Source organism: Stegostoma tigrinum, chromosome 1 (genome assembly GCF_030684315.1).
Source record: "Stegostoma tigrinum isolate sSteTig4 chromosome 1, sSteTig4.hap1, whole genome shotgun sequence".
In the NCBI taxonomy this organism is placed as follows: domain Eukaryota; kingdom Metazoa; phylum Chordata; class Chondrichthyes; order Orectolobiformes; family Stegostomatidae; genus Stegostoma; species Stegostoma tigrinum.
The window spans coordinates 129,752,405-129,766,302 of NC_081354.1; the positions used below are offsets into that span (position 1 = coordinate 129,752,405).

General features: G+C 41.5%; 1 protein-coding gene across 2 annotated transcripts in view; it reads right to left on the reverse strand.

Moving 5' to 3' along the window:
- Window positions 1-13,898, reverse strand: part of parp8 (poly (ADP-ribose) polymerase family, member 8) — a 371,536-nt gene that overhangs the window by 235,322 nt on the left and 122,316 nt on the right. For both annotated transcript variants that reach the window (XM_048531692.2, XM_048531677.2), the window contains exon 4: window positions 2,640-2,729. In XM_048531692.2, the coding sequence (XP_048387649.1) occupies window positions 2,640-2,729 (90 nt within the window). The remainder of the gene's footprint in view (window positions 1-2,639; window positions 2,730-13,898) is intronic.

The following is a 13,898-nucleotide window of genomic DNA, read 5'->3' on the forward strand; positions in this document are numbered from 1 at the left end:
GTGGAAACAGGCCATTTGGCCTAACAAGTCCACACCAACTCACTTCCCTACCCTGTCCCTGTAACTCCCATGGCTAATACACCGAACCTACACATCCCTAGACATTACGGTCAATTTAGCATGGCCAATGAATCTAACCTGCGCATTTTTTGACGTGGGAGGAAACCCACACGGACACGGGGACAATGTACAAACTCCACACAACTGCCTGAGGCTGGAATTGAACGTAGGTCCTTGGTGCTGTGAAGTAGCAGTGCTAACCACTGAGCCACTGCATAGAGTACCAGAGAAAGGAGGTAATGTTGGAGTTGTACAGACTGTTGGTTCTGGCCATCTCACTACAGGAAGAACATGATAGCACTAGAGGTGGGTATAGAGTAAATTCATCAGGATGGTGCCTAAGATGGTGTAATTGAGCTATAAGGAGAGATAAGATAGCCTTGAACTATTTTCTTTAGAGCGGAGAAGATTGAGAGGAGACATGGTTGAGGTGTATAAGATTATGAGGAGTATAGATAGGTTGAATAGAGAGCAGCTGTTCCCCTTGGGTTGAGGGGTGAAACATGGGGGGGCAGAGTTTTAAGGTAAGCGGCGGGAGATTCAGAGAGAACTTAAGAAAAAATACTTTTTCACTGTGGAATGCACTGCCTGGCAAGGTAGTGGAGTCTGGAAACTTTACAACCTTGAAAAAAAATTTGAAATCGGTATTGGTTTGCCTGTAATAGTGGTTATTCCCGGTGTACACTCAATAGGCCAAAGGGCCTTTTCTACACTGCATGACTCTGAGTTTTCCTACAAGAGGCAATTTAGTGGAAATAATCAAAATGTTAGCGCTCATAAAATGATTGAGAAATGGAGGGGAAGGCTTCAAACTGTTTTGAATAAACAAGAAAATGTGAGGTGACGAAAGAAATTTTCACACAAAGTAATGAGGGTCTAGAATACTATTGTGTGAAAGTCTGACAGATGCAAGTTCAACTCAGCCTTTCAAGGTGATAATTTAAATTGTATCAGTGTGCAGGATTATGGGGAGAAGGCAGGAGATAGCCCCGAAAATATGATGCTTGGAGAGCTGGTACATGCTGGGCCTGAAACCTGCTCCCCTTATCACCTGTTGATTTAATGTAAGGTTTCTGAACCTTACATTTGCAAAGTGCCTCATGCTAATTTCAAACATGCACAACAGGCAGCCACCTACACCAATATAGCGGAGGTAATGGGAACTGCAGATGCTGGAGAATCCAGTATAACAAAGTGTGGAGCTGAGTGAACACAGCAGGCCAAGCAGCATCTTAGGAGCACAAAAGCTGACATTTTGAGCCTAGACCTGATGAAGGGTCTAGGCTCGAAACGTCAACTTTTGTGCTCCTAAGATGCTGCTTGGCCTTCTGTGTTCTTCTAGCTTCACACTTTGTTACACCAGTATAGCAACTGTACTCATCATGATAGATCGACACATAATCTAACTCCCTAAAAGCATTGCTATTTGTTACTGTGGTAAAATGGTGCAACAAAATCTAATTTGTATTGAAAAGGCACTTTTTTTATCATTCCTTATCACTTTCTTGTTCCACTTTATTACCTCAGTGAACAGACTAACTCCTGGACTTAGTGCTGAACAACACTTTGACTGCCTGTAGCAGTACTGCATTACTGGCACAAGGAATTGGTTAGTTGTAGCCACCAGTGCTCACTCTGATTTCCGTATTGGGAATTTGCACCATCTAGTTTCTAGGAGGAGTAGATACTTGAAAGTAGTGTATAAATTAGGTGAGTTAGACAATCAAAAGGATGAAAAAACACGGAAATAAAGCCACCACCACTCAACAGCATTATTCTGATGCTGCTATCTTAGGCTTAAGGAAAGAAAATTGTAAAGAATGTTATTTGATTTTGAGACTGACTTGTTCTCACTGTATTTTCTCAGCCTTCTCAACATTGTCCATATCACACTAGAGATGGGGAAGGTTCACTCAATGTGTTTCAATGACATGTTCAAATCATTTATTACACCTATAATCAACTACAACATCACTAGTATGCCATAATTGGCAGGAATAAGCTATTGGAGGAAGGGTGTATTTCTGCACTGCAAATTGTTGTGAAATTGTCAGCATCGTCTTTAGCTGCCATGATTGTAAAATCTGGAATTCCTTCTTTAAACTTTTCCGACCTACCACTTCCTCCTTCAAAGCACTCCTTAAAATCTAAATTAGGCAAATATCTGATGAGGTGGCTTAATGGTTGTAATTTGTAGAATTTTTCTTTACTAATGGCACGATTTAATGGGAGTTACTTTTAAACATGTTAATAAAAGAACATATTTCTGATTTCCTCAGAATTAAATTTCAGAGACAATCCCCTACTGTTATTAGTTTTCTTATTTCATATATTTCGTAGAAATAAGAACTGAAACAGGACATTTAATCAACTGGCCCATGATAATGCATATGCTTCATAACAGTCCCCTCCCACTGATCTTCATCTAATCCTATCAGGTAAAATCTTCTATTCCTTTATCCTTCATACGTTAATCAAACTTGTCCTTAATCGCATCTATTTTCTCCCCTTTTTTCCACCCCAAATAGAACAGTTCTGAACTTTGGTAACATGATACAAAATAAATTTCAAGCTCTTACCTGTTGCTATTCTTTGGAAAATGACTGGAATGGGGTCTCTAGTGACTAGCACATCGTCGTCATTCTCTGAATTGGACACATAGGTATTGTCTAGAAAAGGACAAGAAGACAACTTACACCAAATTATTTCACATTATTTCCATGCAGATTAGTTTCTGCATTCAGAAAATGATAGACTTTTAATTAGCTGAGAATGATTTTGAAATCGTTAACTTCCAGCAGTAGGGAATTTTAATTCTATTTTATTAGAGCATTTTGAGTGCTCACTGGCAAAAGGCTGAAATCAACACACTCTCCAGTTCAGTGTCACCTGACAGGGGCTTCAGCAAAATTAAGCCCCTGGGACTTTCCAATTCATAAACGTATTGACTGTGGTTCAAAGAACAAATTTGGTTTCGCACTGGTGAAAATTACAGAAGAAACATTGTGGAACCGAGGAAGTGCAAAATTTGGACTTCAATAATACCATCCTTTCATAATGCATTGTATCAAAGAGAAGCAATGTCCATCTTTTAATCTACTCAGAGACAAATAGCATACAGAACAAAAGCTATATTTAGTTTCAGCAATCTGAATAGAAAGCAGCTTACTGTTGTGATATGTATTTGATTAAATTAGAATGATTCTCTGTCCCTTTACAGATGAATGTCGTGAAGGTTTTGGTAAATAAATCCATAAACTGCTTGACGTCATGAAACACATACATATCCTAACCATGTTTTGTTTTGCAGCATTGCTAATTTCTACCTTTAAACAATTGATAATGAATAGGATCAAACAGCTCAACGATGAATCAACAAGTGTTTTGCGCCCTGCGTTATCAACGGTGTTAAAGTGCATCTTTGAACATAATCTAAAAGCCGGGATTGCAATCCAGACTTTCAGGTTGTATTGGTCCCAGTTATCTCATATTTTTGGGCAGTGACTAACATGCCATCCCCATCAGCATGGTACCTGACGCAATCACCCACAGATTAACTCATTGAGAGCCATAAAGTGTACAAGTCACCCTATCACAGGGCCCAACACTGGCAACCTGGGACTGGGACCTGAAGTTTGCAGGTTAACCATACTCCTCACATGAAGCAGCATGATGAGGTAGATTTTCTTTCTTCTTATGGGATCAGGTTCATGCTGAGAGAAAAGTCAGTGCTGCCGCAGGCGAATGGCTTTCATACTCCTCCCTCTTCCATGCCCCTCATCCATGTGCCTCCATTTGCCCCCAGCTTGCCCCTTCCAATTGGACAAGTTGCCACTTTTTCCCCAGTTGAGAAACCAGCCAACTTTCTCACCCATGGAGGAAGTGACAAGTTAAGGCCCTTAATTGACCATTATCGTTAAGGGCATATTTGCTGGTGAGTTGAAAATGTTGCACTTGGGCTTTTGCTCCCAGTACTGCAGATGGGGAAGGAGAGGGTGTGTTTATCTCCTTGGCAAATTCAAAACATTATCAATCTTCCTCACCACTTTTGCCACTCCCAGGGACAGGAGAATTCCGCCCTGTATATCTTTTTGCTGGCCACACTGCATTCACACTACATGTCATACTTGGTGATAAAAATATTGTAACTGCCACATTGTACAGCAGAATAAATGGACAGCAAATCATAGGAAATATACTGTTGCTCTGTAATGTAGGTGAAGTAAAGTACAAAGTGGTGAACACTGAGGATTAAGAGATTCTGCAATGTCACGACAAAAGGCATTCAGCATCTTCCAATTACCGTAATTCATTGGCTGTTCTGCACCACAAACCAGAATCTTTTAAGTAGGAAATGTGTATACTGCTGAAATTTTATTTTGTAGGAATCTCAGTAGGAAGTAGATCCAGCAAAGAATGAGGCACAGTAAAAAATTCTGAATTTTATTATTCAAGAGTGACAAATAAAATTGAATTTACGACAGGATTTCCACATAAATGGTCCAGAGTCAATTTGTAAAGGTGATAGCAGTTGTTGATCTCACTCTTTGTGCACCTTCTCTGCAGCCATAACATTGTTTTCCTCGCTGTGTTCTATTACCCTAATGCACTTCGTATGGTATGATCTGCCTGTACTGCACGCAAAACAAAACTTTTCTCTGTAACTGGGCACGTGTGACAAGAATAAATCAAATCAAAACGTATTCTGCTTCCCGGTATCAGCAATTTTCCTGAAAAAGCTGTTTTGATTGTCTTTTGCATGAAGATGTGAATATCAGAGCTATTTCAATGAATGCCCAATCTTTTATGTTACACATTATTTAGAGAGAAGTGTACCTGAACAGGCTCACTTCCCCAAGAGTGTAAACATTTCCTTTGGCAGATGTAACACAAGGCAGAACACTTTCTGAAAACTGTAAGACTGCTGTTGTTGAGGCTATCGATAGAAAAATGAAGCAATGTCAGAACTGTGATTTCCGAATGGGAAGTAGTGAGTTAAACAGCACCAAGTAAATAGAACATAGAACATAGAATCTCAAGCTGTACGATTGTGGCCAGAATAGCTTTTCTCCGGATGGCTTCCCACTTGTTTATTACAAGTTGCACAGAGTTAAAAGGCTTGAGCAATCTAACAGGAACAAGTGCACAAAGATTTGAAGGATCAGCTGGCTGTGTTCCAGACTGACAGGTTGCAATCCGTTGACTGTATTCCCTGAACAGGGAACTTCGAGTTTAATTTGATATTTGAAAAGAACATAAATAATGGGCAATGACCCTCACTAACGGGACCAGAGGGCGAGCTGTGCTAACTTATTCTGCAACAAGCTGAATTAATGACATCAGCAGTACCTAAAGAAGAAAGTCTTATGGCACATTTGCAGGCAATCATCAGGGAGGAGCTCAGCAGAAGTGAATCTCTTCTCTAAACAGAAAGAAGGGATGCAAGAATAGATTTGTAAATTAGTTCACCTTTATCCAACTTCAGAGTTTTTATTGAGACCTTTCCTACAGAAACTATTTTCATGGTGCTAGTCACTTACAATGTCTGCCAAATAGCAGAATGTTATCAAGTCAAGTGCAAAGTTGCTGCAGTTTGTTAATCATTGTTCTGTGTGAAAACAACAGATCCTGAGAATACCTAATCTGGTGAAAATGAATGAAAACAAGTCAATATCTAATTAACTCCACAGAGGCCAAGATCTTGTCACCAAGTCACCCTTCAATAACACATGGAGCTGGACATTGATCCAGCTCTCACAGTGAACAGGATGTCTGATGCTCTTGTTCTTATCTGTCAGCAAGTGTTCCTTGACTGAACCAGGTTAACAGTCCTAAACAGGGAACTCATTCTATGAGCTCCACTTGGCTAACTGCGTTATAATCTCTCCAAATATTTAACTAATTTCAACAATGGCAATAATTAATGGTTCTAAATGGTCTTTTCTATTATTAGCCCACCATCTAGATAAATAGGGACCTGGGGTAGGATTTGTAAAATGTTCTCCATCGTCCGTTGAAGAATTGCACAGACTGATGATACCCCATATGACAGTCTTGTGCATCAGTACAAACCCTTATGGGTATTAATTGTAGCATACTTCTGGGAATCCTCATCTAACTGCAATTGCAAGTAGGCATGGCTCACGTCCAGCTTTTTGAAGGACGCCCCCACCCACCGCCTGCTTTACACATAAATCCTCTGTGAGAAGGATTGGGTATGTATGCAGTTCCAAAAAAATGGTCGACCATTTGTTTAAAATCCCCACAATGGCAAACCCACCCATTGGGCTACACAAATGATATGACCAGGGTTGTCCGGATTAAGGGCTTAAAAAAAATTCTAGGTCCAAAATAAAAGTACTGTAGATGATGGAGACCTGAAATAAAAACAAGTCTGGAAAATACTCAGCAGGTCAGGTTACATCTGTGGAGCGAAAGATAGAGTTAATATTTCAGGTTTGTAAGCTTTCATCAAAATCATTATGACAGAAAGTCACAGAGGTGAGACTTTAGTCCTGTTTTCTCTTTCCTCATGTGCTGTCTGCCCAGCTGATAATTTCTGGTGTTTTTATTTTCAAGTAGAATTTTCTTGTAGCCATTGGTCCTATCCACAAAACCCTAATATATGTGTGCAGATGTGTATTTGATGTAGGATATAGACTAGTTAGGTCTTGATTGTGAAGCCCTCGATTCTCAAATCATTCTGTACATGTTCACCCGTGCAGAATGCGCAGATTGCAATAAAAGATCAGTGGGGTGTAAATTTGTCTTGAGCATAGTGCAAAGTGGATTATTGTGAACTGGCAGCCTCTTTTACATACTGCCTGACTTGCTTTTCTACTCAAATAAATTTAGTAGTGCCCATTTTGTGCAATGTATACAAATTGATATCTTCAAGTTTACAAAAGAGGAGGATTGCTATACAAGGAACAAGTCTTAAAACTGTGCAATATTGCATATTTAACACAGAGAGAAAAGAATTGTGATAAAATGTGAGGCTGGATGAACACAGCAGGCCAAGCAGCATCTCAGGAGCACAAAAGCTGACGTTTCGGGCCTAGACCCTTCATCAGAGAGGGGGATGGGGGGAGGGAACTGGAATAAATAGGGAGAGAGGGGGAGGCGGACCGAAGATGGAGAGCAAAGAAGATAGGTGGAGAGGGTGTAGGTGGGGAGGTAGGGAGGGGATAGGTCAGTCCAGGGAAGACGGACAGGTCAAGGAGGTGGGATGAGGTTAGTAGGTAGCTGGGGGTGCGGCTGGGGGTGGGAGGAAGGGATGGGTGAGAGGAAGAACCGGTTAGGGAGGCAGAGACAGGTTGGACTGGTTTTGGGATGCAGTGGGTGGGGGGGAAGAGCTGGGCTGGTTGTGTGGTGCAGTGGGGGGAGGGGATGAACTGGGCTGTCTGATGAAGGGTCTAGGCCCGAAACGTCAGCTTTTGTGCTCCTGAGATGCTGCTTGGCCTGCTGTGTTCATCCAGCCTCACATTTTATCATCTTGGAATCTCCAGCATCTGCAGTTCCCATTATCTCTGAGAAAAGAATTGTGTTCATTAGCAGGAGGTAGGAGATCAAGTATTGTGAAACTGAATTGTTTAAACACATAATAGAATACATGTGGGTTTGACTCTTTCACAGCAGAACGAAAATGCTCTGCAAATAGATCAGTTGGAGGAACATAATGTGTGCACTGTTGTAGCATTATGTCCTCATCATAAAGGAATTATTAACCAGCATCTTGCAAGTCACCATTACAAGGCGACGTCAGTGTATATGGCTCTCTAGCAATATTAGGCAACAAGACAGTATAAAACATACTGGTTGTAAAGACACTTCTATTTTCTTTTAATTTACCTTTCCTTACACAAATTTAATATTAAATGTTATTGGGCCAAGTTTTCCCTATTTTTTAACCAAAGTCATAAAGCTTGCAGCTGAAAATCTGTCCCTGCAGGGTGCCTTCTCACATTTGTGACTCTTGCCCAGGGCTGCAGTCACTAAAGCTCACTGGTCCAGGGTGAATTCTTTCAATGTAAAATCGGATGGCAGGCTCTTCATCAACAGCATCACATAGAATCCCTAACAGCTTGGATATGCCAGAAAAATCGTAGGATATTTTGCTGACTCTCACCAGAGGAGATTAAATGCATCTCTAAACAGCCTTTTCAGAGAAATGATGGCTTGAATCCGAGGTACGTTACATTTGAACTTTGTTATATGGATGTTCAGCTCCTAATAAAATTATTGAATCTGAATTCTGGGTTACTGAAACCAGCTACTGGTGATATATTACCAATGGCGTCAGTACTAGAGTTTGCAAGTTGCAGGCTATTGGAGCATCACACATAGAATCATAGAAGAATCCCTTTCGGCCCAACAAGTCCACACCAACTCTCAGAGCATCCCACGCAGAGCCATCCCGCTTAAACCCACCTGATCTGCACATCTCTGAACACTATGGGCAATTTAGCATGGCCAATCCACCTAGCCTGCACATCTTTGGACTGTGGGAGGAAACTGGAGTTCCCAGAGGAAACCCACACAGACATGAGGAGAATGTGCAAACTCACACAGACAGTTGCCCGAGGCTGGCATTGAACCTAGGATCCTGACACTGTGAGGCAGCACTGCTAACCACTGTGCCACCCTAAGATGTTCTCACTGCTGCTTTGGAGGCTTTCCGGTCATAACAGTAAACCGAAATCACTGTACTCCTAAGATGCTGCTTGGCCTGCTGTGTTCATCCAGCTACACATTTTGTTATCTTGGATTCTCCAGCATCTGCAGTTCCCATTATCACTGGCAAGCTCACTTGACTTAGAAAAGGAATACAGACTAAACAAGACAAAATGATTTCACACATGCCCACTGATATTGAGCTATGAGAAGTTGGCTGAAATGAAAGGATACAATGTAAATTTTTGGTAGCTGATACAATTTTTTGGTCATGGCAGATGAAGAAACACAAATAATGAGAGAAAGCCTACAAGAATTAAATTGCAACTGAATGGGGCCCTTAATTTAAACTCAGCTGATTGCATCTACAACCAACAAATTACTCAACATTTTTGAAATGCAATCAAAGTTGTTATGCAAGCAAACTGATCATTTGAATACAGCAAGGTACTACAATCAGCAAAGTATGAGAGATCAGGTAATTGTTCCCAGGCAGGACACAAGACTGAAAGACAGACAGATAGTCATCTGATTAGGAAGTGGGTACCAGTAACTGAATAGAGAACTAATTAGGGATTAAGAGAACTTTCCATATCCATGTACACCTCTACCCAACCCCATCTAAAGCCTCAGCAGATAGAAGCATGTTTAATTCACCTCATTCAACATTTTGCCAGAACAAAAAACAACCCTGGACTGTACCTAAAATTGTTGATTACACAAGCCCTGGGCTTGACATGTATGCTCAAGCCATCAGGGAATGCATAAAATGCCAGACTCATCAGCCACACTCACAAGAGAGCAAAAAACATCACCCAAGCATGATGCAATGCCACCTGTGCTTTCAAAACCAAATGCAACATTGTCATCAAACCAGCAGACAAAAGGTGCAGCCATTCTCATGCATAATTGAAGGGATTGCTGCAAGCAAGTGAACAGACAGTTGAACAAGTGGGAACAGTGCAGACAACCACCTGCCAATCCAACCACAAAACATACCTGTGAACTCAACAGACTGACGGAGGCTCTTGATCCAGCCCTTCAGAGTACCCTACACACTCTCATCCTGTGTACTTCCCACGTAGGGGACTTCTACTGCCCTCCAAAGATACACAAAGCCAATACAATACTCGATACCAACAATTGCCAATTTCCAGAAACGATCCTATAACTCATCCACTTCATCCTCGACGACAACGTCTTCAGCTTTGACAACCTGTTCTTCATCCAGACACACGGAATAGCCATGGGGACCAGATGTGCTCCCTCATATGCCGGCATTTTCATGTACAAGTGCAAACAAGGCTTCTTTGTGGCACAGGACCTCCAATCAACACTATACACCAGATACATTGATGACATTTTCTTCCTTTGCGTGGAAACCGGAGCATCTGGTGGAAACCCTCGCAGAAACAAGCGTAAAATGTGTAAATTCCACACTGATGAGACTTCTAATAAACTTGATTCTTTTTAAAATGTTTATTCTTCTCCCTCTCAAACAAAAATCTCTTTCTATCTCTAATTCATCCTTATTCCATTTTGTTTCTTTCCTAAACTGCATGCTATATCAATAGTTAAGAAGGTTGACAATTAATTTAAAAATTGTGTTGAGAACATGGCACAATGGAGGAAGCAAATCACATGGAAATGTCTGATCCAGAAAGCAACATAAGTAACTGAGGCTAAGAGGGTAAAACAGATGGTTAGCAGTTTCCCATTGTATATGGGGCTTAATATTCCTTTCAAATGATCTAAAGGTTTTCCAATGGACTGTAGAGAGCCGATAGCAAAATACTGAAACCATTCAAAGATCCCAAAGAGTGTTCTGATATTAAGTGACAAGGATGGCAAATATACAAAATGAAATCACTTTTACAAGTTCTCAGAAGTCTCCAAGTATAGAAGCTGAAGAGGGTGAATGGTCCAGAGTTTGCTTGGGTAATGTATCACATAGTATTATCCATTTGTCTACCTTGATATCAAATTTTCATTTGCTCTGGTTGCACCTTGTGTACCTTCTGTCAAGAAGGACGAGGGTAGCTAACACATGGGAACACCAGCACCTGCAAGTTGCCTTACAAGCTACTCACCATCCTGACTTGGAAATGGTCTAAGTGATCCCACAATCAATGGATCAGATCTAAGCTCCACAGTTCTGCCACATCCAGTCATAAACAATGGTGGACAATTAAACAACTCACTGGAGGAGGGGGAGGAGGCTCCACAAATATCCTCACCCTGAATGACGGAATAAAGCAGAAGCATTCTCAATAACCTCCAGTCAAAATTGCCGATGGGTGATCATCTCAGCATTCTCCAATGGTCCCTGGCGTCACAGATATGTGTTTAGGTAATTTGATTCACTCTTGTAATATCAAGAAACAGTTGGTGGCACTGGATTGTGCAAAGGTTATGGGCCCTGACAACATTCCAGCAATAATAATGGTTTCTGCTTCAGAACTTGCTGCTCCCCTAACCAAGCTTTTCCAGGACAAGCTTCAAACTAACAAGGTGGAAAATTGCCCAGGTATGTCCTGTGTAAAAAGCAGAACAAATCCAACAGGTCCAATTATCACCCACCAGTCCACTCTCAATTATCAGTAAAGTGATGGAAGGTGTCATCAACAGTGCTATCACGGAGCACCTGCTCAGCAACACCCTGTTCAGTGATGCCCAGTTTGGGTTCTGCCAGAGCCACTCATTACAGCCTTCATTCAAAATGGACAAAAGAGCTGAAGTCCAGAGATCAGGTGACAGTGATAGCTCTTCACACCCAGGTAACATTCACCCAAGTGTGACATTAATGAGCCCTAGCAAAACTAGAATCAAAGGATATCAGGGGGCAAATTGTACACTAGTTGGCGTCAAATCTGACACATAGGAAGATGGTGATGGTTATTGGAAGTCAGTCATTTCAGCTCCAGGACATCTCTGCAGGAGCTCCTCAGGGTCGTGTTCTACACACAACCATCATCTTCAGCTGCTTTATGAATGACCTTCCCACCATCATAAGGTCAGAAATGGGGATGTTTGCTGAGGATTGCTCCACGTTCAACTCTATTCACGACTCCTCAGATACTGAAGCAGTTCGTGTTCTAATGCAACAAGATCTGAACAATTTCTAGGCTTGTGCTGACATATGGAAAGCAACATTCATGCCATATAAATGCCAGACAATGGTGATGTCTCTTCCACACACTTCCATCAGGTAAAAGACACAAAATTTGAAAATATGTACCAACACATACAAGAATAGCTTCTTTCCTGCTGTTATCAGACTTTTGAATGGACCCACTCCTATTAGCGCTGATCTTTCTCTGTAGGTGTATTCTTCATTCTGTTCTATTACTTGGATGTACATATGAAAAGTTTGATTTGCCTGGATAGCACACCAAATAATACTTATCACTGTATCACAGCACAGGTGGCAATAATAAATCAAATCAAATCTCAATTAGGAGACAATTTAACCACTGTCTTTTACCATTCAATGATGTAACCATCACTGACTCCCCCAGTATCAACATGTTTGGAGTTACCATTCACCAGTAATTCTGAGCTTGCCACATAAACACGTCTGCAAAAGCAGGTCAAAGTCTAGAAATTCTGTGCTAAGTAACTCACCTCCTGACTCCCCAAAGCCGGTTCATCATCTAGAAGACAAAAGTCTTGGCAGAAGTGCGTTGGAATAGCCCCCACTTGCCTGTTTGAGTGCAGCTCCAAAAACAGACAAAAAGCTTGACACAATCCAGGACTAAGCAGCCACTTAATAGGCACAAGTCACATCCACTAACATACGCTCCCTCCTCCACTGATGCTCAGCAGCAGCAGCAGTGGACACTATCTACAAAATACACTGTGGAAATTCACCAAAGATTCTTAGACATGACTTTACAAACCCATAACAACTTCCACCTAAAAATGACAAGGGCAACATGGGGCAGCACGTTGCCTCACAGCACCAGAAACCCAGGTTCAATTCCACCCTCAGGTGACTGCCTGTGTGGAGTTCGCACATTCTTTCTGTATCTGCGTGGGTTTTCTCTGGTTTCTTCCCACAGTCCAAAAATGTGCAGGCTAGGTGGACTGGCCATGCAAAATTGTCCATAGTGTTCAGGGACGTGTAGATTATGAGGGTTATGGGGGATGGGTCCAGGTGGGATGCTGTGAGGGTCAGTGTGGGCTTGTTGGGCCGAAGGGCCTGTTTTCACACATTAGGGATTCGACAAGGGAATACCATCACCTGAGCGTTCCGTTCCAAATCATGACTTGGAAATGTATCACCATTCCTCCACTAATCGCTGTGTCAAAATCCTGGGACTACCTCCTCTCCTTCACCACCGCTCCCACCACAGGTATTGTGGGTCAACCTACATCACATTGCCTTCAATGGTTCAAGAAGGCAACTCACCACCACCTTCTCAACAACAACTAGGGGTGGGCAATAAATACTGGCCCAGTCAGTGACACCCACACTCCATGACTGAATATATAAACAAACCTTGGTGGAAGTATGAATTGATGGATCACACAAAACACTGCAGTATCTTGGGCCTTGAATGTTGGCATTGACACACACACACACACACACACACACACACACACACACACACTCATAACCATTTACAATTACAGTTTAAGGAAGAATTTCTAATAGAGAACAAAATATAAAAATTTGATCTTTTGCAGCTAAAACACTGGGAGATTAACAACATGGCACATTATCGCCTACAAATTGATATATTTAAGCTGGCCCTGTTACTTGCCCTTAGTATTACTGTTTGTACCACATGGTATCTGCTAACTCTGCCAGGATGTGGCACAGGGTATGTGTTGTTTGAGGTAGTTTGCTGTCAAAATTCTCCTTCATTTATTTAGTGTCTAGGATATACCTAATTTATTAGTGTTAAAGAAAAGAACACTAATGAGTCCAAACTCAAAGAAGAGACAATTAACTGAACTAACAAGATGATTCATTGTACAATAGCAGTGAGTACAATTACATTTCTAGCCATATATGATTACTAGCATTCTCGGAAACAGTACTCCGTCTGTTCCCTGCGAAGGCGAGCACAAAGCCCCATGTCTCCACCCATTTAACACGTGTGACATAAAATTGTGTGGAACTAATAAAGAACATTTCCACAATTATTTCCCTGACCCCA